This window comes from Lissotriton helveticus, chromosome 8, assembly GCF_964261635.1.
Source record: "Lissotriton helveticus chromosome 8, aLisHel1.1, whole genome shotgun sequence".
NCBI classification, from domain to species: domain Eukaryota; kingdom Metazoa; phylum Chordata; class Amphibia; order Caudata; family Salamandridae; genus Lissotriton; species Lissotriton helveticus.
This window is the reverse complement of record NC_136069.1, coordinates 228,992,557-229,016,928: the sequence shown is the minus strand read 5'-3', so window position 1 is coordinate 229,016,928 and position 24,372 is coordinate 228,992,557. Positions and strand designations below refer to the sequence as shown.

At 47.9% G+C, this 24,372-nt stretch overlaps 1 protein-coding gene across 1 annotated transcript in view; it reads right to left on the bottom strand.

Annotated features, from left to right (window-relative positions):
- The window catches only part of AMOTL1 (angiomotin like 1), a 431,088-nt gene that overhangs the window by 379,059 nt on the left and 27,657 nt on the right, over nt 1–24,372 (bottom strand). Inside the window, exon 2 of the mRNA XM_078656975.1 lies at nt 11,241–11,403. Coding sequence (XP_078513101.1) covers nt 11,241–11,328 — 88 coding nt within the window. The 5' untranslated portion in view covers nt 11,329–11,403. The remainder of the gene's footprint in view (nt 1–11,240; nt 11,404–24,372) is intronic.

Genomic DNA, 24,372 nt, shown 5'->3' with positions numbered 1-24,372 from the left:
CAACTGAGGTTGCGCCATGGCGCAGACAGGGACAGTGCACCTTTTGTCTCATACAGCACTTGGGTTTAGCCATTAACTTAAATTGATATTTAGGAGCAAAGAAAAAACCTGATTAACACCTGTATTTTATCAGAATTTCAATAGCCATATTTTTCTTTTATTTATTTCCCCAAAGAAACTATGGGCCCGATTCACAGAACAAACTTAAGAAAAAATCCTAAACTTACTACCATTTTGGTATTCACAGAAGGCACTTACTCATTTTGGTGTTCACAGAAGGCACTTACTGATTTCCGTATTCACAGAAGGCACTTACTCATTTCCGTATTCACAGAAGTTAGGACTCCTAACTTTAGGACTCCTAAATGCCTTCTGTGAATACCGAAAGTCTTAAAGTTAGTATTTTTCTCAGTTGAGCAGTAGTAAAGTTAGGAGTCCTAACTTTACTACTCCTAAACTTAGAAAAATCTTAACTTTAAGACTTTTGGTTTTCACAGAAGGCATTTAGGAGTCCTAAAGTTAGGACTCCTAACTGCAATCAATCAATCAATCAATCAATCAATCAAGAGTGACCACTGTGCCTCTCGAGGCCGGGTCACCCCCTTGCTCACTCGCCTGCCGTTCCTGCTAGCCAGCCTCCTTGCCAGCCTCCTGCCTGCCTGCGGCCACCGCCGCCCCCCCAGCACCCCCGAGCGGCCCAGCCACAGCTGAGCCGCCCGCTCGCCACTTTTCCCGCCGCTGGCCCCCTGCGGCCCCGCCCACCACCAGCCCATTGGCCCAGACGCTCGCCCAGCCCAGCAGACCCGCCCTCCCGTCCCCCTTCTTATGACGCCCCCTGAGCGACCGCGCAGCGGACGCGTGCAGCGGGAGCACCGATTGTGCGCCGAAGGTGCGCCAAAGGTAAGCCCGTCTGCGCCCGTCCGCGCCTGGACCGCGCCCGGTGCCAGGACCCCTGGCCCCCACCGTCGGAAGCCGACCAGACGAACCTACAACTCCACCGAACTCAACGCTCTCAACACCGGCCGAACCCCGGGCTGCTACCGAGCCACACCGAGACGCACCCACGGACCCTTCAGCTGCCACTCCTGCAAGTTCACCTGCGACCGGACCCACACTACATCAGCACCCACCAAGCCGAACTCCAGCAGCACCCACCTGAAGTGCATCCTGCTCAACACCCGCTTCGTCCACAGACACGCCGTCGAGCTCTGGAACCTGCTCGACACCACAGACCCAGACGTCGCCTTCCTCACGGAAACCTGGATGAACGCCTCCTCAGCGCCCGACATCGCCATCGCCATTCCAGACGGATACAAGATCATCCGGAGGGACCGCGTCAACCAGACAGGAGGAGGCATCGCCATCATCCACAGGAACACCATCCGCATCACGAACAACACCGACGACAACCTCGCACCCGCCGAACACCTGCACTTCCAGATCCACGTCAACCCCAAGACCACCCTCAGAGGCACCCTCATCTACAGACCCCCGGGACCACGCACACAATTCAGCGAGGACATCGCCGACTTCGTCAGCCCGCTCGCCCTCCCCTCAGCCGACTACATCCTCCTCGGAGACCTCAACTTCCACCTGGAGAACAACAACGACCGCAACACCACCACCCTGCTGGACTACCTCGCCAACCTCGGACTCAAGCAACTGGTGACCACCCCCACCCACTACGCCGGACACACACTCGACCCGATCTTCTCTTCCAGCAAGGACATCGCCTTCAGCCACGCCACGGGACTCCAATGGACGGACCACAGCTGCGTCCACTTCAGCTACAGAAGGACCACGCTCCACCATCACCAGCAACAGGCTCCCCGCAGAAGCTGGAACAAGATCACTGCAGACCAGCTCACTACGTCCTTGAGCAAGAACCCTCCCACCAGCACAACGAACCCCAGCCAAGCAGCCACCAACCTCACGAAATGGATCAGCGACTGCGCAGATGACCTCGCCCCGCTGAAGACCCCGCCGAGCAGACCCGGCAGCAAGAAAGCCCCATGGTTTAACGACGAACTCAAGAGCTCCAAGAAGAACTGCAGAGCACTCGAGAAAACCTGGCGCAGAGACCCAACACCGGACAACATGACTGCCCTCAAGCTCGCCACCCGAAAACACCACCAGCTGATCCGCGCCACCAAGAAAACCGCATTCAAGGAACGACTGGACAACAACGCACACAACAGCAAGGAACTCTTCAACATCGTGAAAGAGCTCTCCAACCCCAACGCCGGAAACAACGACATCACCCCTTCGCAAGACCTCTGCAACTCCCTCGCCTCCTACTTCCACAACAAGATCGCGGACATACACAACAGCTTCAGCACTCAACCAACACATGCCACGACCGAACCACCGCCCCCCACCACCACCCTCCGCGCCTGGACCCCGATCAGCACCGAAGACACCATCCGCACGATGAACTCTATCCACTCCGGATCTCCGACAGACCCCTGCCCTCACCACGTCTTCAACAAGGCCGACGCTGTCATCGCACCCCACCTGCGGGACATTATCAACACCTCCTTCGACATCGCCACCTTCCCGGAGAGCTGGAAGCACGCCGAACTCAGCGCTCTACTCAAGAAACCATCAGCAGACCCAACCAACCTCAAGAATTACCGCCCCATCTCGCTGCTCCCGTTTCCGGCCAAAGTGATCGAGAAGACCGTCAACAAGCAACTGGCCGCCTTCCTCGAGACGAACGGCTCCCTCGACCCCTCGCAGTCTGGCTTCCGGGCCAACCACAGCACCGAGACCGCCCTGATCGCAGCTACAGATGACATCCGAGCCCTGCTCGACAACGGAGAAACATCGGCCCTCATCCTCCTGGACCTCTCCGCGGCCTTCGACACTGTCTGCCACCATACCCTAGTACAGCGCCTCAGCAACGTCGGAATCCAGGAGAAGGCACTGGAGTGGATCACCTCCTTCCTCACCGGAAGGACACAGAGAGTCCGCCTCCCCCCGTTCAGATCGGAGGCCACCGAAGTCATCTGCGGCGTTCCTCAAGGCTCCTAGCTCAGCCCAACTCTCTTCAACGTCTACATGAGCCCCCTCGCAGCCATCGCACGCCAGCACAACCTGAACATCATCTCCTACGCCGACGACACCCAGCTGATCCTCTCCCTCACTAACAACCCCGCCACCGCCAGAGCCAACCTGCACGAAGGGATGACAGACGTAGCCAAATGGATGTCGAACAGCCGCCTGAAACTGAACTCGGACAAGACGGAAGTCCTCATCCTGGGATCCTCACCCTCCGCCTGGGACGACTCCTGGTGGCCCCCCGCCCTGGGCAGCGCACCCAAACCAACTGACCACGCACGCAACCTGGGCTTCATCCTGGACTCCTCCCTCTCCATGACCAGACAAGTCAACGCCGTCTCCTCGTCGTGCTTCAACATCCTGCGAATGCTACGCAAGATCTTCCGATGGATCCCCACCGAGACCAGGAAGACGGTCACCCAGGCCCTCGTCACCAGCCGTCTGGACTACGGCAACTCTCTCTACGCCGGAACCACCGCCAAACTCCAGAAGAGACTCCAGCGGATCCAGAACACCTCAGCACGACTCATCCTGGACATCCCCCGCCGCAGCCACATCTCCGGACACCTGAGAGACCTGCACTGGCTCCCGGTCAACAAGAGAATCACCTTCCGGCTCCTCACCCACGCACACAAAGCCCTACACAACCAAGGACCAGGATACCTCAACAGCCGCCTCAACTTCTACGCTCCCACGCGCCAGCTTCGATCGACCAGCCACGCCCTCGCCGCCGTCCCCCGCATCCGAAGAACCACCACAGGAGGAAGGTCCTTCTCCTACCTGGCCGCCAAGACTTGGAACTCCCTTCCGACCCACCTCCGCCTGACCCAGGACCACCTCGCCTTCAGGAAGCAGCTCAAGACCTGGCTGTTCGAGCAGTAGCGGACCCCCCCCCCCAGCGCCTTGAGACCCTCCGGGTGAGTAGTGCGCTATACAAATGCTCTGATTGATTGATTGATTGATTGAATACCGAAATGAGTAAGTGCCCTCTGTGAATACCAAAATGAGAACGTGCCTTCTGTGAATACCAAAATGGTAGTAAGTTTAGGATTTTGTCTTAAGTTTCATTTCATTTTCAAGAATCTTTATTCGGTGTTTAGAGAACACCATAAAAGCACACATATATATACATAAATGAGAAAAACATTAAATCTTAATCAAAATCATGACACCATAGAAACACACAAATATATACACAGCTAAAAGAAGCATTAAATCTTTGTCAAGATCCTTGTACATGAATACAATAAAAATCCCAACATACAGGGCCATAAATTTAAAATATAAAATCCCAGGTCGTTCATTCCTCTCCCTTCGTCATCCTTAAACGAACCGCCACCTTAATAAAATTCATAATACAACATAAGGTTAGCGGATCAGAAGCTTGTTGCAAATAAACTAAAGCATCCATAGCATGTTCCAATTTGGCTTTTTTTAGTATGTCTACTAAAAATCTGCGCCTGGGCATAGAAAAATAGGGGCAAAGCAAAGTAAAATGAAGGGAATCCTGCGGAGACCGATTGTCGCAGCCGCAGGGTCCCTTCTGCTCAATAGACATGGTAAAACCTGGTGGAGAGGCCAACATAAAAGGAAGTAAGTTCAGTCTGAAACGACACATAAGGAATCTGTCCTGTGCATTATGTACAAGATACAGATAGGGCTCCATACCCTCCACACTCTTGATCAAGTTGTAAGCCCTCACAGACTTTTTCTCTCCTTCAACCTCCGCACGACATTGGGTTTTCCGCTCTAGGAAAATTTCCCCTACTTGTTTCTTGTGCTGTGCTAAGATGGTTGTGGGGTTCCTGAAAAAATTTCCGAACCCTAACTCTTCAAGAGTGTTTCTCACATATTTGAGCCAGGGGATGCGCATACAATGAGTCCTACTCAGGCAATCCAGTAGAATTTCTCTGGTTAAATATGCGTCTGGATTTGCCCAAATTTTTAGCCATGCCACAATTGGCCTCAATTTTAATGAGTCCCCCAGGTGTGGCCTCCCTAGCTCCCTATGAGCAATATATCCAACAGTACTGGGTGGTACCCTCAGGATAGATTTCATGTGTCTATTCTCTTCCTGTTCAATTCTAGCCGTATTCACAAAGCCCCAGACTTCTGCCCCATAGCTTACTTTGGAACATGTTACAGAGTCGTACAGGATCATCATCTGTTCCGGGCTCCACCTGCCCAGCCTCCTGCCATAACCAGCTATAGCCCCATTGGAGGCAATCATTTTATTGCAGCGTTCTTCCACCAGGGACTTAAATTGGAGAAGACCATCAAAGGTTACTCCAAGATAGGAGAACGTTTTAACCTCCTCTAAGCGGTGGGTGCCTATTGTATAAACTGATTTAGAGGAGGGTTTTTTGCCTGCCAGGAGCACATAAGACTTGCTTAAGTTGACAGATAGGTCCAAATCACTCATAAAGTTGACGAACCCATCTATCAAAATTTGCAAACTTCGGGGTGTACGCGCGAGCAAGACCGCGTCATCTGCATAAAGCAGGACAGGGATTTGCCGCGACCCAATCCTTGGAGAATCTGCTTTTAGACCCAAGAGAGATTGTTCTAAATTATTAATATAAAGGGAGAACAAAAAAGGGGCGAGGATGCAACCCTGTCTGACTCCACTTTTGCATGGAAAGGACTCAGACAATCCCCCCTCCCTATTAAATCTTACTGTGGCCGTGGTGTCAGTGTGTAGCTCTCTTAAAATGGTAATTAGACCGCTCTCAATCCCCAGACCTGTCATCATGTCCCACAACTTCCCTCTATTGACGTGATCGAATGCTGCTGCCAGGTCCATGAATCCCATGTAAATGGGCTCATCACTGGCCAGAGTGTATTTGGCAGTCAGCATATATAGGTTCAGGCATTGATCGCTGGTGGACCTCCCTGCCCTGAACCCGTATTGGGTATCAGAAAAGATGTTATTCTCTTCGGTCCACTCTGACAATCTGTTCAAAATTGCCCTTCCCAAAAGTTTGGCTGAGACGTCGATCAGGGAGATAGGCCGATAACATCTAGGCTCGTCCTTATTGCCCTTTTTAAAAATTGGCACAATAATCGCTTTGGACCATGATGGGGGGAGACCACAGGAGATGGCGGCATTTAAAACCCTAGTCATCAAGGGGGCCCATAGGTCTATATTACTAAGAAAGAGGTCAGGGGGAATTCCATCCGGACCCGGGGCTTTATTCTTGGTTAGGCTTTCCATCCCTACAGTGATCTCTTTAAGAGTAAACACTGCCGGTAGAGCATGGCTTTGAGTTGCTGGTAGTTCTACAAAGTTACCTGAATCATGGTTGTACAGACTCCTAAAGTGGGTAACCCACTGCTCCGGTAGGATATTGGTCCCTATTTCTGGAGAATCATTTTCTAAAAAGGTCGGATTGTTGATGATTCTCCAGAACCCCGCTAGGTCCCTTCTTTCCCCAGCCTCTCTCAGATCTGCCCAGGCATCTGCCTGCAAAGCAAGTTTCCTCCTTTTGGTCTCTTTTCTATATTTATCTCTGCTTGCCCTGATTTTTTGTGGGTCCCGTGGTTTTAACTTAAGAGAGCATTTCAGTTCCCTCAGTGCTTTAGAGCAATTCTGGTCAAACCACCGGGGATTAACCAGGTTACGTATGGGCACATTGGTCCTCAGTAGCCCATCTATCAGATTTGCAATGTGCTCAAACTTTTCTAATAATCTTGCGCCCTGTACTTCCAGATCCAAGCAATCATTTATGGCCCGGAGACCCATGTTGCTCAAGTTTTTATAAAATTTTGCCCCATCTATTCTAGACCACTTCAGTCTCCTGCCTTGGTCAGTGACCCTCTCCCCTATTAAGTGGTGGACATTAGGTCCTCGTCCCGCCCTATATATGAACGTTAAAACAAGCGGGTTATGATCACTGAAGCTGTTCCAATCTATCCCTGCACTAATTACTTTGTTGACCAGGGATCTCGAGACCAAAATATAATCTATAATAGATGAACAGCCCCTGCCTTTAAAAGTTGGTGGGAGTGTGCCGTCCGGCTGTGGGCCTATCATATTGATGGTATGCTCTAGGTCGTACTTCAGCCGGAGTGACCTAAGAGCGTCTCCAGTAGGTGAGTGAGAAAAATGAGGCCCCTTCTGAATTGGGCATTGCTCCCAATCTGTATTTACTTTAACTAATGCAGGACAGAGATGGCAATTAAAATCCCCCGCCACCACCAACCCATGGGATGGGCCCTTGTTCTGAGATGCGATTTCTTGTCCCAGCCTTTGTTCGAGTTCAGTCAGTACCGGGGTGAGGTTATTTGCTGACTCGGTATTATACAAATTAAAAACAGAAAACCGTAGCCCCTTTCCATGAAACCGAACTGCCTGGATCCCGTGTGAGGACCAATCTGGGAAGGACCAAGTGCCTGGAAGATCTAGATCTACATAGAGAGACAGGCCACCCATAGCTCTCCCAGAACTAGACTTTCTCGCAGGAACAAAAAAACACTTGTAACCCTGCAAGTGATAGTTATTCTCCACTGCCCATGTCTCCTGTACACATATAATATTAAATTTCCTAATGTACTCAGCCCATTCCTTGTTGTGAAATTTACCCGCTATGCCAGCTATGTTCCATGAGATAAGTCTCACCTCCGCTCCCCTCCGTTCCACTCCCTCCTGATCCCTTGATCTTAATTCCAACAATTGCCCTTGAATTTCCTGTTCAGGTACCCCTCCTATGTTGTTTTTAACTGTTGCCTCCGGTTCAACACACATTAAATCCCCCATGCCAATCGCCGAAATTTGTACAGCCTTTAAACTTAGCTCCTCCCATGTTTCTGCCAGGTCGCCCTTTTTAATACAGCCATGGGAGGTATTATCTGTATGTCAGTCGACCCCCTCTAGTCCATACAAACAGTTGAACTGGTTATGAGTATAAAAGGGTTGTTCCGGTCGGCCAACTATCGGTCTGGGGTGTAAGGCCTGATGTCTCCCCCTCCTCCCAACCCTCTCCCAAGTATCATGGGTTTGGGGTTGCTGAAATGGGCCCGGGTTAATTGGGAAAAAGAACGACACATGGAGGGTCTGGATGGTAGATTCCCTCGAGCTATTTTTACCCTGACATATAAACTCCACCGTGCCTGTATCCCTAAAACTCACTAGTATACAATCCCCTTTTATAGATTTTTGTGTTCTCCCCACCCATGGTACCCTTCTTACCATTATTATTTCACTATTGAAATGTGTCGGAAGGGGTCTGTTTATATTTAGCCACTTGATTACCCTACTTTTCAGGGCACAAAAGTCCTCCCTTTCCCCTTCCTCAAGTGGGGGGACACCCGCCATGACTACCGTAAAAGCGTTAGTCTCTGGGGGTAAGTTAGGTCTGCGTGGTCTCAGGGTGAGCTTCATTAATGGGGTTGGGATAGTATTACCTACCGGCTGTGCCGGGGGAACAGGTCCTGGTGGTTGGGTGGGCATATTGGCAGGGGGAGGTTTGAATGTGACAGGCTTTAGTCTTAGGAGTTGTTGTTGTGAGAGAGCCACATTCACGGCTTGTGAAGGGACTGGAGTAACAACGCTATTTGCCGTCAATTGGGGCACTACGGTAGGGAGAATGGGATCAGATTGCGCTCCCTGTCGGCCAGCTTGAGTTTTCAGACTACCTAATGTCGCCTCCAAAATGGTTAGTCTGATCTCTATCTTTTTAATACTCTCGCTGATCGGCAATAGCAGGGACCTTAGCAGGAATTCTACATTTCCAAGCGGGACAACAGACAAGGGAATGTTAGCAATAACCGCTCCTGTGTCTTTTATCGTACCAGGAGCTGAATCCTTAACAATGGGTTTTGGGTCTAAGACCACCGGTGGTTTTCCTACCGGCATTGGGGTTTTTAGGGACTTGCCAAAGTCCGAGTGTAAAACCTTTGGTTGACTCTTCCCTTGGTTACCCTTAGATTTCCTCCTGCGCTTATTGGGGGGGGGTCCAAAAACTACTTGAATGTTAGACGGTTTAGATGTAGCTTTCCTCGGTTTAGGGGCCGGGGGAAGTTGGGACACTAAATCAATTCTCGACCTAATAGGACTCGGGCTATTGCCTGGCGCTGAACTTATAACTGCCCCTGGTGAGATATTAGTACAATCCCTCAATAATAATGGGACATCATCAATTCTAGACAGCTCTTCCCTGGGTGTAAGGACTTGATCTCCCAGGAGGGTGTTTTTCATATTATCAATTGAGCGTCTCCGTTCGGCCCTTAACCTAGACAGGTTACACTCTTTATCCCCCTCCCCTGCTTGCCGGGTAAAGTATTTTTCGAGAGTCCGGTTTTTGGCTACAACTGGTTTCGATGGGGTGCTCTCTCTTACCGGGGATGGCATGGTGTTCGTAGTGAGTTCCACTCTGCCGGGGGATCTGAGTCAATAAATAAACTAAAAGGTAATAGTCCCGAACCATGAAATCCAAGAGAGTGGGCCCAGCCCGGCCTCCTTCGGCCCCGGACGGCCACAGACGGTCCCGCCCTTGTCCCGGGCTTCTCCCGGGCGCGCTCCCGCGCGCTCCCGCGCAGCGGCTCTTCCCACTCCTGTTATGGAGAGGAGGTGCTCAGGGGCGGGACAAACAGGGAGAGCGACCAGGTGCAGGTGATGACAGCGCAGGGACTCCTGGGCAATGGAGTCCCTGTACCTCACCTGGCGCTCGCAGCCCTGTTGTCCGCCTTCAATCCAGGAGATGGCAAACCGGAAAGCGAAGCAGCTGCCCAGGCACACGGGCGAAGCGGGACCCGCGCAGCGGGTACCGCGAGGTCTTCAGGAAAGAAAGAGGGAGCAGTCTTTAAAACAAACAGCACACAGAGGGCTCTCCCGCCTCCGGCCAGCAAACAGCAAGTTAGTTCTGTGAATCGGGCCCGATGTGGGTTAGTTTTCAAAACCAGTTAGGATCTGAATACAGTATGATGACATCATCTGCATAGGATAATATTCCATATTGACTAAATCCAGTAGTAGGGAGAAGGAATTTCTCTAGGCAAATTGTCAATATACAAGTTAAGAGGCAATCGGACCAAAACACATTCATGCTCAAACTGTTCCACAATCATTTTTTTTGCTGGTAAAATGCCCACAAAGATTTAACATAATTAGGAGCCGGGTTTAGGTATATAATGCTATGAACAAAGAAGGTTTGGCCTTAGTTTATAAAACAGAGTTACAGAACACCCAAAGGCTTGGGCGATCAATACAATTATAATCTGTGCCTGTGGATTTGTGGATTGCATTGATTTGTATTGCTGAGGGCTGGCAGTTTATTGCAGCTGGTCGTTTGTTGTGTTGTAGAGAGTGAGAGATGATTGTGTGGCATGTTTCATGTTTATAAGGCTTGAGCTAGCCCTGGCTGTGCGCCCCAGTATGCATCTAGTTCAGGGGTCTCCAAAGAGTACTTTATGACTATCAAAGCGTTTGCTTGGTTGAATTATTATATGTATACCAAAATTAAAAAGCATGTATTCAAGACAAAAATTTGTATTTTCACAACTCACAAGCTTATGTCTGTAGAAAAATAGTTGCATTTTCAAAATGTGCTTAAAGCTATTATTTGAGTTACTCATATTTATACCTTGGTGCCAAGGGGACTTCAGCTATGGTTTGTATGTACTACCCATGTATTATTTCAGTTCAAATTCCCAAAGCCTTTTTTACATTACTGATGGAAACCCTGCCTAATGCTCTGATGTGATCACTGCTGACACACTTGGATCGGGTGAACACTTTTACATCACTAGTATTAGTAGCTGGGGATGATTTTCATTGAACATAAGTAGCTTTTGTTGCAGAAATGTTGGAGAGCCCTGATCTAATATGTCTAGTTCCAAATGTGTGGATTGGCACTGAAGCAGCTGTAGACATTAGTGGTGTATGTCTACCCCTGCCCCTTGCATGCCCCAGCTCTGCTCCTCTCCCTTTCTGTATAGAACATTGTAGATAAGGGTGTTGTGTGTCTAATCCAAATGTTATTTTAGGGAGTAAATGCCCTTCAGCCCTTCAGCCCTCACAGTGCGATTGCTTTGTAGGGTGAAAGATCCATTGGGATACCCTTTAGCAAGTGCTAAACCATCATTCAAATGAATAAATGTAAATCTAGGTGTAACCAGATATGGATTTTGCTTTTATTCTATGGCAGGAAGCAAGGATCTGGCCAAATGTAACAGCACTGTACCTTCTCTGGTGCTTCCAGGGTGGGGAAGTATTCCAATCTGAGCCAGCCAATTGACTTCGTCCAGAATCCAGCTCTCACTCAGGTCCATGTCTCACTCCATGAACTGAGGACTCAAGCGTCTCTCTCCTGGTCTTCCACCTTAGAGGAGGATAGCAGGAAAAATCTGAAAAGAAAACAAAACATGGTTAGATAGCACACATTTATTCTGGTACGTTCACAAAGAAGCAGGAATAAAACATGTCCTGCGGCTTTCAGCGAATGTATGACGTTACAACGACTTGCGTTGGAGGGCGCTGGACTTAGGAGTAGTATAACTTACTATTCCAACTTCAGTCTACGTACAGTAGGGAAGGTGTTGGATAGTACATTGTACTATTCCTTGTCCTAGAGCGTCATCCAGCGCAAGTCGTTGTAACGACTTGCTTTGTAAAAACCGCGATGTAATAGCATTGCGATGTAACCCCAGCTTTGTTAACAATGTTTCCCCTTCCAGCACATACACAAAGGCGGACTTCATACACTAGAGCACTGCCAATGTCTTCAAAACCCTATCCATTTAAACTTAATGTCAGAGTGACGGATGCCATCTGTTCTGAATACACCTCTCCTTTCTTAGTAAAGACACTACACCATGGAGACAAGACACCAAAACATGGAGACATACTTGAGGTAGTCTTGTTTCAACTCAGAAACATTTTTGTTTCATCTAGGAAAATAAGTTAACCTAGAAATCACCACAAATATGTGGCCATTGTTGCCAAAATAATGTGTTCTTAATGAAAGAGAAGTGAACTGGGATGGGGCCGACCTCTCAAGGCAGACTTTGGTCCTGAATGTACACAAAAATCAGCAGATGTCCTGGCTAACCACCTCTTCATTGCCCCACCTCACTGAAAGTGAAGGACATGTCAGTATACCAGATGACGAAGATACCTCTGGATCCATCACATGGAAAACTGATGTGGCAGAGGTGATACCACCTGAAATGTGGTTGTTCCAGCTGCCAAAGTGGCTGGTGCAGCACCATTTCTGAAAATGTATCTTCTGTTCAAGTCTGCCTTGTTGATCATAGCAGTCATGCACAGAAAAGTCCTAGCTTTACTAAGAGTTGTGTGGGTGCTCTCAAGGTGCTGTGCAATTTTGCACTGCAGCCTTGGGCTTTGATAACTGTAAGGAAATCAACGCAATGGTTTGCGCGAATCTGTGCCATATAAGTGCTGAGCAAAACCTTACTAAATAATTCCCAAAATGTCCCTAGCGTGACAGGAGAAAAATCCCCTTTGACAGTAACAGTTTTAATACATGTACTCAAACTACAGTACCCACCAGGGGCGGCACCTCCGCAATGTCAGAGGGGCAGCTGTATTGAACAGCTGGGTTGGAGAAACAGCACAGACTCCTGTGCCTGATCGGAGCATCAAACCAGCCAGCTCAGAACAGTCCCCTCGCTTCCCTCATAGCATGAGAGCAGTGAATGCATTGCAAAAGGAGGCCTTACTGCTGTCTCAGTGTCTGATGGGACAAATAAGAACAGTGAGGCGTGATGCTGGTGGTGGCCGGCAGCTTTAGGTAAGTTTTCCTTTTTTTTAAAACTATTATTATTAAACTCCACCCATGCTTCCCCTCCCACGCTCCCCCACCCATGCTCCCCATACATGTCCACCCGCCTCACCACTTTTTGTTTGTGCCTCATGAGACTCATGTCTCATGAGTGTACCCACACTCATGAGAGCTATTCCACCCAGCTGCCACTGACATTTTTACCCTAATGCAACTCATGACTTGCAGGCTGGAACCACTTCAGAGGAAAACGTCCCGCTTCTGCTATGAGATAGTCAAAACCATCTAAAACATACTTTGCCTGTTTGAAAGAGGGTGGGTCCTCCAGACTAGCGGAATAAGGCCCATCCACTAAGGCCTAAATCAGGCAAACCTTCCGTGTTCAAAAGAAGAAGCTAATCAAGACAGCTTATTTCCTTCACCCACCTGCACAGGAAGTGACATCACTCGATTTCCCATCATCCATCTGCACTGGAAGTGACATCACTGGATTTTCCATTATCCATCTGCACAGGAAGAAACGTCGTTGGTTTCCAGACAAAACTGTCTATAAAAGAAGCTAAGTAACAGGAATCATTTCCATCATCCATCTGTACAGGAAGTGACATCACTGGATTTTCCACCAGCCATCTGCACAGGAAGTGTCAAGAGATGGTCTTTTGGTTGACACTGACAAAGGCTTCCTGGCATCAATTCCTCTCAGTTTTTTAGTAAATAAATCACTGCCATTTCCGGAAACTTCAATCTACAACCAGACCCGACAAACCTCACCAAACATGCCGACCATATTCAAAGAACCAAAGATAACCAGATGGCCTATCATCACCCCAGAAGAAAGCACCACCACTATGAAGTTTATCCAATCAGGGGTCCCATTTGACCTCTGCCCCCACCAAGCCTACTCGAGAGGACTGCAACCAATCAGCACCATGCTTCATCCATTCTAAATGCCTTCACCTCTTCTGCACCTTCTCAGACACTTGGAAAGACACAACTGTCCACCCATTGTAGAAGAAACCCTCCATGGACCCTTCAACACTTGCCAACTACAGACCAATCTCCCTGCTACCTTAACTGGCCAAGGACTTAGAGAAAATCATCAACAGACACCTCACTGAATGTCACTATGACCACCAACTCCTCAACTCCACGATGGTCTGTAGATGAGAGTCTGCTTTCAGATTCAATTAAAAACAACTGTGGCCCTTATCCTCCCCTCCGCAGCATTTATCCTGTCTTCCACTCTATCCTTATCCAGTGTCTACACACCATCAGAATCCAAGAACTTGCATCCTTCCTGACTGAAATGAATCAATCAGACACCGGCACCCTCATCAGGGGAATTTTAGAAAGATCCTCGCTTAGCCTGACCCTCTTCAACACATACATGATCCCTCTAGCCAGCATTATCTACCCTCACTACATCAAAATCCTCACCTATGTCGACGACACATAAGTCATTCTCGCCCGCACGGACAAGATGCCCAGTACCCAGATCAAGTTCAATGCCTGCATGACTGAAGTCCCCCACTGTATGAAGACAAACTGTCTGAAGTTGAACACTGACACCAAAATTGTGATTTTTGGAAAGAGCACTTCATTGTGAGACTGCACCTGGTGGCCAACAGAGTTAGGACTGACATCCACCTCCACTAGTCACAACAAGAACCTTAGGATAGTCATCAACAGCAAACTCAACATGGCTGCTCAAGTCAATGCCATCACCACCTGGAGATGCTGTGGACAATTTTTAAATGGCTCCCATAAAAGCACCCAAAAAACTGTCATGCATACCCTGGTCACAGGTAAGCTGGATTACGGGGACACCCTCTAGCCTGGACCAACAAAATCTCACCAGAAGGTTGCTGACCATTTAGAACTCCACAGACATTCTGACATTCTCCCACACCGCATTCACATTAAACCACACCATGAGGGAGCTCCAGTGGCTCCCCATACACAAAGGAGCACAATTCAACTCCTCACCCACATTTTTAAGACGCTACATAATAATGGCCTCAACAATCACATCTGGTTTCAGAAATCTTTCAGACACCTCCTCTTTTCCGGAATCCTACTTGCACCCATTCCACACATACTGAAAACCAGTTTGAGCAGTTGAACCTTTTCCTACATCGCTCCTAACACATGGAATGATCTGCCACTGCACATAATAGCCTCCTGCCTCACTTCTTAAATTCGCAAGAAGCTGAAGACCTGGCTTTTCGAGTAGTCCAACTAGGCCCCAAGTTTGGCTAGACTCACATTTGCTGAGTGCCAGGATATCCTCCCAGGGGATAGTGCACTCTACAAATCTGCATAACTTAACAGCATAACATAGCATAGCATAGCATAACATAACATAACAGTGGGCACTCGAGTGCTCCTGGGTTACCCAAGCCTGTTAAATGTTGAGGGCTCTAGGAGGAACCACAAGGCCCCCTCAGCCCCTCCTGGCTTTCCAGCCAGCACTCATCCTGGGTGCCAACAGGAGCTGGCTATTATTTTACAGTGGAGAACCTGGTACCACCCGGGGCACACACAACATGCTTGGAGCTGTGGGGGGAGTAACAAGGCCCCTGCCAGCTCCCAAGCCAGAACCCATCTTGGGTGCCAAAGGAAGCTAGCCATTATTTTAACCTGGGTGACCTGGTGCCATTGGGGCACCCACAGCATGTTCATTGTTGAGCCTACAGGGGAGACTCATGGTACCTGTGGTCCCTCCTAGCTTCCCTACTAGCTTTTTCTCTGCTCCTGCCACATGGGAGTAAAGATGTGTTCCCTGCATGGGAGAGTGCGGGCAGGGAATTAGATTTACATTCACATTCACTGCCTGGGAACAAGTCAGTGTCAAGGGGGATGGAGTTACTGGAATATTGGTTTTTCCGGCCCTATGTGGGTATGAGGGAAGGAGGGTTGTCATATGGCTTGTGGAGGTGTGCCTCACGCACCATCCCCGAAATATGAAAATGGCCATGGAAGATGGGGTTCCAGGGGCCTTCTAAAGACTCGGGAAGGGAGATGCATTCCCCCTCCCCAAAAATATTGCTTGTGCCAACCGGCCTTATCCCACCTGTTGGGGGGGGGGGCTTATATTTCAAAAGGGCTGTAGCCCACACTTTTTGTTTTACATAACAGCAGATTTGCAGAACTGTGGTAGTGTTAAAAATAATAGATGTTTTTGACCCTAGAGGCCTGGGGGGATAGTATCCCTATCCTACCCCCATCTTTATTTTTTTATTCTATTTTCAGGACCAGGGACTGAGTATCCGAGCTCTAAAATGGCTGCTACCACATCTTTGTTGATGTAGTGATAGCCAACAGTGGCGTCACTAGGGTTGGTGTCACCCAGTGCGGGTAACTCATGGTGTCACCCCCTCACGACTTACCCCATGAATCCATGATGTACCTCCTCGAGGAGATGTATTCATCTGTGCAGCCCCCACGGAGGGGGTCCTTCTGGCCTTTCCAAGCCCACTCCTCTACACCGGAGACTAAAGCACTGCAGAAGTGTTACCCATCCTTTCATAACTCTTTTCTCACTGCCACAGTGCCAAGTGCCAGTGCCGGCTCTGTGATCTGCCCACGTGTGCAGAGAGGGGCACTGGGTACCGTGCTGGCCAGTTTCAAAGGGTGTACGCTGTATCTAGATGTAACAAGCGGAGTAGCTACGGATACAATACCTCCCCCTTGATCCCAACTGCATCTTGTCAATGGTCCCCTGCAACTTCTTCCCTTTGTTTTTGTATTTAACTAGTAGGGTCTACATGTCACTTCCTCCTGAATACCTAAAGTCCTATGGGTCCAAACCCCGAGCGCCGCAGCCTGATCTGACGTAAACCACCTGTGACCGCTCGCCTGGTATTTAGCACACAATGAGCACGTTTCTGTTCCAACCGTACAGGGACACAGACGCGACAGAACAGTGACAAGCGAGCCCCTCTCTGACAATATCATGAAATAAATTCTTATTATTACAATAAATCTTAGTTTTATCGAAAAGAGCTGCACTTTTCTCTTTCATGTGAGCCTGTCTCCAGATCTGATCTAGCAGCAGACACTGGACGGGTAATCGTTGAGCAGTCCCGGTGTCTCCCTAGCCACACGTGTGATCCCAGTCATACAACGAGTAACCTGCGCGCCTCTCTATTCTGCTCTAAAAACCTCAGTGGGTTTAGCGCTCCTTGTAACGTCTAGGCAACCTACAAGATGCATAGGGGCACGTAGGGCCTCAGCCTTCCATTCGAGGTAGGTAAAAGGAGTATGGCGGATTTTGGAGCCAACACGATCCGATGTAAGGGGGTGGGGCGTTCTTATAACTTCGTCGTCCTCTTGTGAACAGCTTGCAGAGGGTCCCCGAGTGCGACATGGGCTTGGCCCCAGTTATAAGGTCACAGCCCACAGAACAATGGTGTTAGAGTGTCCCGGCGTGACCCCCGCCTCACTGTAATCCATCGCCGTTCTCGTGGCCCCTGCGGATAAGCGCATCTATCTTGACCCCGAGCGCCCCCTTCCTTGCAGCGTCACCCCCGGTAAGGGAACGTTCCCCTTAAGTGACAAAGGTCCCGTCTCCAGAAGACTTTTGACAAAGGAACATTCCACCTAAAAGACTCCTGATCCAAAGGCCAATGGGCCCCTTCTGTGCTCTCTGTAAAATGAACGCCCTCGTATCATAATACGGTTCTAAAGTCCCATTTCTAACGCCCCCCTCCCAAATAGTTATAACAGAACCCTCCACACTATGGACCCCTGTTGTGATGGCCGGGTGAAACTCAATGACTTTCTACGGAAAGAACATGACCCCACATATTGTGTTCTGGGTCCTTCCTCAGACGGGTGCTGCCAGCCTGCAAATGGGCACGGACGTGGGAGGGGGGCTCGTTTGCTATGGCACATTTAGCCAACGACCCCCCACGATCTCCTGAAGTTCACGGAGACATTGACATTTTTATATTTGGTTCTCTTTTATTTCATCACCAAGAGCCTCTACTGGCGAGCGATGCGCTATAAAGCACTTAACACAGCGCTCTGCAAATCTCTATTTAATGGAATAACACTAAATAAAATTGCCAAATCGATCATTTCTACTAACAGGACATTACACTTACAGGATAGGGGCGCACAGACCAGCGAAGCCCCCATATCACTGCTAATAAACACCCCCCGCTGTCTGATCCCCAGTACAGCGACCACTAAAAGACAAGTGCTCCAAAACCATGCGTAATTTCCCAAGAAAAAGATGGCAATTTCCCCACTGAAAAACAGAGTCATAACACACCACACAGCTGAAACGTTTCACAGAATTAAAAAAAAAACATTTTGATTCCATTTAGTACATTTCATATTCTTGTATGCTCTTTTTTTCTTTCTTATCAGCACTAAGGTCAAGGTTTCATTTTTTTCTTTCTAATAGCAAATAAAACCAACGTTTCATTTTTTTTCTAAACTTCAGGTGATTTATCTAATTACTCAGAGACTTGGGAAGCGGAGCGATTTCCATAGTTTAGCTCCTTGGACACACAGACATTTAATTAATTTGCCACAGTGGAAGAGATGGCAGTGGAGCACTGTGCATTGTTCTAGAATTATAATATCCTTCAGGCTGGGAGAAGAAACTGTCAAGTTTACTCCTTGAAGGCGAGGTAAGGCCCGCACTGCTGACAGATAGTAATAATATTTAGCATGTTGGTGTCACGGACCACGGTGTCACCCCATGTGATGGTGTCACCCGGTGCGGTCCGCACCCCCCCGCACCCCACTAGTGACGCCACTGGTTTAATCTTTAGATCTCTCAGGCCTGCAGATCCTCCACGACGTGATATATACATACATTTTCAACCATAATTTCTCAAACAAGTACTAAATGGATTCCACAAAATATCTAAAAGCATGATTTCTGGACTAAGATCTAGCTTTCTGCCAAATGTGCTGTAATTCCATCAGACATTTTTGCAGTATCGCTGTTAAATTTTCTTATGGAGAAAACACGTTTTGGGACCCCCCCTTTTTTTTCTTGACTCCACTTGACAAATCACCCCAAAACTTTCCAGGAAGAAGCTGAGGTGGATGAAACTTTCTTTTTGGTAGTTTTATGAAGATTTGTCAAATGACACCAAAGTTATTAGCAAACCAAAAAATTAATTTGCTATCGAAATGTGGTCATAATTATAACTTCCCAGTGGCAAAAGTCACCTGGTAGTATAGATTTTGTTTTACTTTTTTCACTGAAACAAACAAAAGGTTAAAGTTATGTTATAGTTAGGTAGTTATGAAATATAATTAAAAAGGACTCATAGGGCATTAAGGGCGCTCCTTCCCCAGAAGTAGTGCATAATAAATGAGAGGCTCCTGCAACTCATTTATTATTCTTGCTTTTCCTTTTTTGTTGGGCGTCCTGGACTCCTGGTCCCACTCAGGACACAAACACTTTATATACACTTTGGGGCCACGCGAGTGGCCGCAGGGGGAGCCCCAAGTTCCCCACGGCCCCTGCCAGCTCTCAAGCCAGTTTTAATCCTGGGTATCAGCATAAGCCGGCCATTTTTATCATTACTATGGGTACCCTGGTACTAGCTGAGGCACCCACAACTTTGCTAAATGTTGAGGGCCAGGGGGGATTCCCAAGGATCCTTAGTGCCAGTTCGGCTGTCTCTATTACTTTTCCCCTGCCCGGCGGGAGCAGTATTATTTTTTAAGCTATGTCCCTGCCCGAGAAAGTATGGGCATGGGATCATATTTATATCTCTACCCATGGTGTGCCCCTCCCCATAAAAACATCGGTCCTTGGGGATGGTGTCAGACAATGGCATGGAGAGAGTGACCACATGCTCCCCTCCCCATAAGCACTACTTCGGACCCAGGGGATGAAGTCCCCTAGGTCTCCCACTGTCCCACTCCAGGGGGCTTGTATTTGAGAAAGGCAACCTTTTAAAAAAATTAATTTCACCACCGATCCTCCGCTGCTCTGTGGTACCGCTTTAAAAAAGTGTTTTTGGCCCCAGGGAAGGTCTATCTGGGGCCCCACTACCAGGTCTAGGGTGTCAGGGTATCCCTACTCTGCCACTGTGATTTTTTACACTTTTTTCAGGACACGGGGACTGAGTACCTGAGTCCTAAAATGGCTGCCTTCTTTGTTGATGTTTTGACAGGCAATTAGATCCTTATCTTTGAAGTGTCAAGTCAGCGGACTCTCCGCTGAGTGAAATATACTTACATTGTAACCCTTAATTTCTATTGAATGGATTTACACCAGATCACAATGCTTCCTGGGTAAAGATCTAGCTTTCCGCCAAATTTGGTGTAATTTTGTTTAGTCATTTTAGCTGTAGCTGTGTCTAAATTTCCTATGGGGGGAAAAAGCATTTGGGACCCCCCCCTTTTTTTCTCTGCCCAAGTATTACGAATCACCATGAAACTGAATCTGAAGTGGATGAGACTGTTTTTTGGAAAATATTGTCAAGAGGCATCAAACGGTGCCAAATTTATGAGCAAAATAAAATCAATTTCTTGTGGAAATGTGGGCCTAACTATACCTACCCAGTGGTGACTGCTCCTGGGTAATGATGGTGTGTGTATTCTGCTTTTGCAAGAAAGCAAACTGAGGCTCCTGCCAATTAACTCCTTCTGCCTCAGATACTATGTGGTAGTGCTTAGAACACAGACTGGAATGAAGTGTCATACATATAATGCCCCTTGTGTGAGTATCTGAAAGACTAGCATCCGCACGTCAACTGAAGACCCAGAACTGTCCATAAAGTAAAAGAAGCGTCAGGACTGCATCTGCCAGAATGCGTTGGGAGAACTGGTGCAGGAAGGCATGCAGTGTGCTCTCTTACCCTACTTTTATGAACATTGATTGACCACTGCAACGAAGCTGGGGCAGTGGTCTAGCAAGTGGCGATTTGGGGGTCGGTTCGCACCAGGCAGCACGAGTTTTGGGGACGGCGGCCTCCACTCCCCCGCTTGTACCTGCGGCCGTCGTGGCAGGCACGTGGGAATCGCCAGCATTCTAATGTTAGAGAAACATATAAGAGGAGATGCAGAACTTTATCAGTGACTTGAGGAATAAGTGGCAAAAAGCCCAAAGATGTTGAGGTAGAGTAAGGGATAGAGAGACATAGGGAGAAGAGGTGCAGCTGCCATTCCTCTCAAGTTTATAGGCTCTTAAATGGGATGTATGTCACTACAACGCATGCTTTTACAACGCATGCCATTACGACGCAGGTTTTACAACGCAAGTCGTCACAACGACTTGCTTTGGGGGGTGCTTGATAGTGAATAGTTTAATTTACTATTCCAAATCCAGTCCCCGTGGATAGTAGGGAAGGTGTTGGAAAGTAATTAAACTATTCCCTATCCTAGAGCACCCCCAGCGCAATTCGTTGTAATAACTTGCGTTGTAAAAGATGCGTCGTAATGGTAGTGCGTTGTAAAAGTTGCGTTGTAAAGGATGTTTCCCTCTTAAATGTGACCCTGTTCAATCAGATACAACTCAATTGCAGAGATTCTGGTATACTGAGTTGAGTTGTTGTTAGATTAAGTGATGTTTATGATGGCTATATTTTTTGCATTCAGATATTTGTCCCATACTTTCTCAGTATTTATATTTTTCTGAGATTAAATTTTGTACATCAGGGTCCATATTCCATACATTGCACCCTTCCCCAGTCCCCACTGTGGTGCAACTTTAAGTGGTAGCGCCAGACACAGATCATACTGTTCAGTGAATGCACTGTTTCCAGTGCAGGTGAGCACCTGCGCCTAAACTGGGAGCAGCGCATTCATGAAAGGCGGAGCTGCTGTTTGAAATAGCCAGTTCCTCTTTTAATGTGCAGTAGGCAACCCGGCTGGAGTTTTAAAGGGGGGCAGAGATCCCCTTGCAAATGGATGGACTGAGTGCAGCACTCACTTGCAGGGTATGTGTGGGTGCTCCTTAGGCACCCATTCCCCATTTCAAAGCGGCACTCTGCGGGGATGCACTGACTGCACTACCTCAGTGCTGCACACAATTACTGCACCTCCTGATGGCCTCTTTGCCTCTGCTCCCACAACTGTAATATAGAACAGATGCAAAGGCAATGGATTCCCTCATTTGTATGAGGTTAACCGCATCGGTGCGGTGCATTTTCCCGCTGTGCGCTGAAGATTTAAAAAACCCGCGGTTCATGACGAGCTCAGCTCGTCATGAGCGTACGAGAGGTGTACCTCATGACGAGCTGAGCTCGTCATCAGCGTCGATGTGGTTAAAGAGGGTAAGTCCCCATGGCTTTGGGATCATCCAGTAGAACGGTTAGTGCCAGCGTAATCTGTATTACAGAAGGGACAACGTAAGCGTCTGCGGCCCGTTCTATAGTAGCCAAGTGCACTGGTGGTGCAAAAAGTAGGTGCACATGCTTATTGTGTTCCAGTGTCACTTTCTATAATAGGTGCCCATAAATGCCCACCATATGTGAATTGATAGTTTGTTAGTTGACTTCCGGCACCACATAATTGTTTATGGAGCAATTAGGAGATCTGTGAATTGAAGGTCTTCATTCCTCAATTTTGAGGCAGGTGTAACAGCAAAATCCCCCAGACACGCCCAGACTGGGTTAAAAGATATATGTTTTCCAAAAATCTTTTTAGGTGTAATATTACTGCTGCCCAGGAGGGTCAGATTTTACATTGTAGAGCATTTAGCAATCATGTGCAAAAATAAGTCACTCTCATTCACTCAGAGCCAATGTCTCTTTGAAGTGAGAAGGCTAATGTTTTAGATTTTATGTGGTGTCAATGTTTTGTATTTGTTGGAACGATTTTTCATGGAGACATTGATTTTATACTTAAAAGATGAAGCGCGTATATCGGCGTGAGTCGCTGTATTATTGCTCTGCTAGATGGTCCAAAAGAGCCATTCAATTTTGCTTTACTGACTTCAGTGTACTATCCTGGGAACAATTTGGTAGGTTGAATATCACCGATGCTAAATGACTACTAGCCAAGGGAGTAGCCAGACATTTAATTGCTCCCACTTCGAACCATAGCTTTTTATGGCACCAAGCAAACAAAGAAAGTCATCCCGACCCTCCCCAGACAAGCTCTCTGGTCTCTTCAATCCAAGCATCTATCCATTCATCCTTCCATCCTCCTGCTGATATCCACAATTTCACCTTTACATTCTGTCAACCATTCATTCTTTCATCTATTATTCAGTCTTTCACTATTCTGTCCTTCTGCCCAGCCGAATTCAAACCTATGCATCCATCTCCAACCTATCTGTCCATCCATCCACCCTTTCACTCATCCGTCTCTACATCCACACTTTCACTAATCCATCCATCCTTTCTGTCATTCATCCAGCCACCCCTTCACTCCATCCACCCTTTCACTCCGTCCATCTACCCTTTCACTCCATCCATACATCCTTGCACTTCACCCATCCCCACCCATCCATCTTAACTTTCACTTATTCATCCATCCATCTTTTTACTCAACCATTCAATTATTTATCCTTTCGCTCATCCTGCCACTGAATTACTCATCCATCCATTTACCCTTTCACTCACACATCCACCCACTCAATCATCCATCCATGCGTTTACTCATTCGTCCATCCATTCAACCTCACTTTCACTCATCCATCCATTCTTTCACTCATCCATCAACCCTTTCATTCTTCCACCCTCCCTTTCACTCATCCACCCTTTCATCCATCCACAGATCCACCATCCCCTTCACTCACCCATCCATTCTTTCTCTCATCCATCCTTTCATTCATTCATCCTTTCAATCATCCATCTAGCCTTTCTTTCATTCATCCACCCTTTGACTCTATTCATCCATCTACCCTTTCACGCAATCCATCTCCCCATCCTCCCTTTCACTCATCTCATCCATCAATCCATCCACCCTCCCTTTCACTCATCCATCCATTCTTTCACTCATCCATCCTTTCATCCATTAATCCACTCTTTCACTCACCCATCATTGTTTCTCTCATACATCCTTTAAATCATTCATCCATCCAACCATCCTTTCACTCACCAATCCATCTAGCCTTTTACTCACACATCCATCCATTTATCATTTCACTCACTAGCTTTCCTTTATCTGCCAAGTTGCAGACAGAAGAGGTCCATCAAGAAATCCACCCCTCTGAGCTTCTAAAGTTGGGGGGATCACGGCATCCCAACATCTATCTATCCTTTTGTTCATCCATCTATCCACCCTTTCACTCCACTCATCCATCCATCCTTTCACTCATGCATCCATTCACCCTTGCATTCATCCACACACCCTCTTTCATCCATCCATCCACTCTTTCACTTATCAATCTATCCACACGTGTATCCATTCACCCACTTTCACTTATCCATTCATTATTGCAAACATCCATCTTCACACCCATCTCTTCATTCATTCATCCCATCCAGCCACCCACCCATTCACTCACACACCTATCCATCAGTCCTGTCACTCACTCAACCAACAAGCCACCCTCCTTTCACAGTATTTAAGAGCCTTTGTCTGCCGAGCCTCAGACAGAAGAGGCTCAGCAAGAACGTTACTCCCGCTTAAGTTGCTAAAAGCAGGG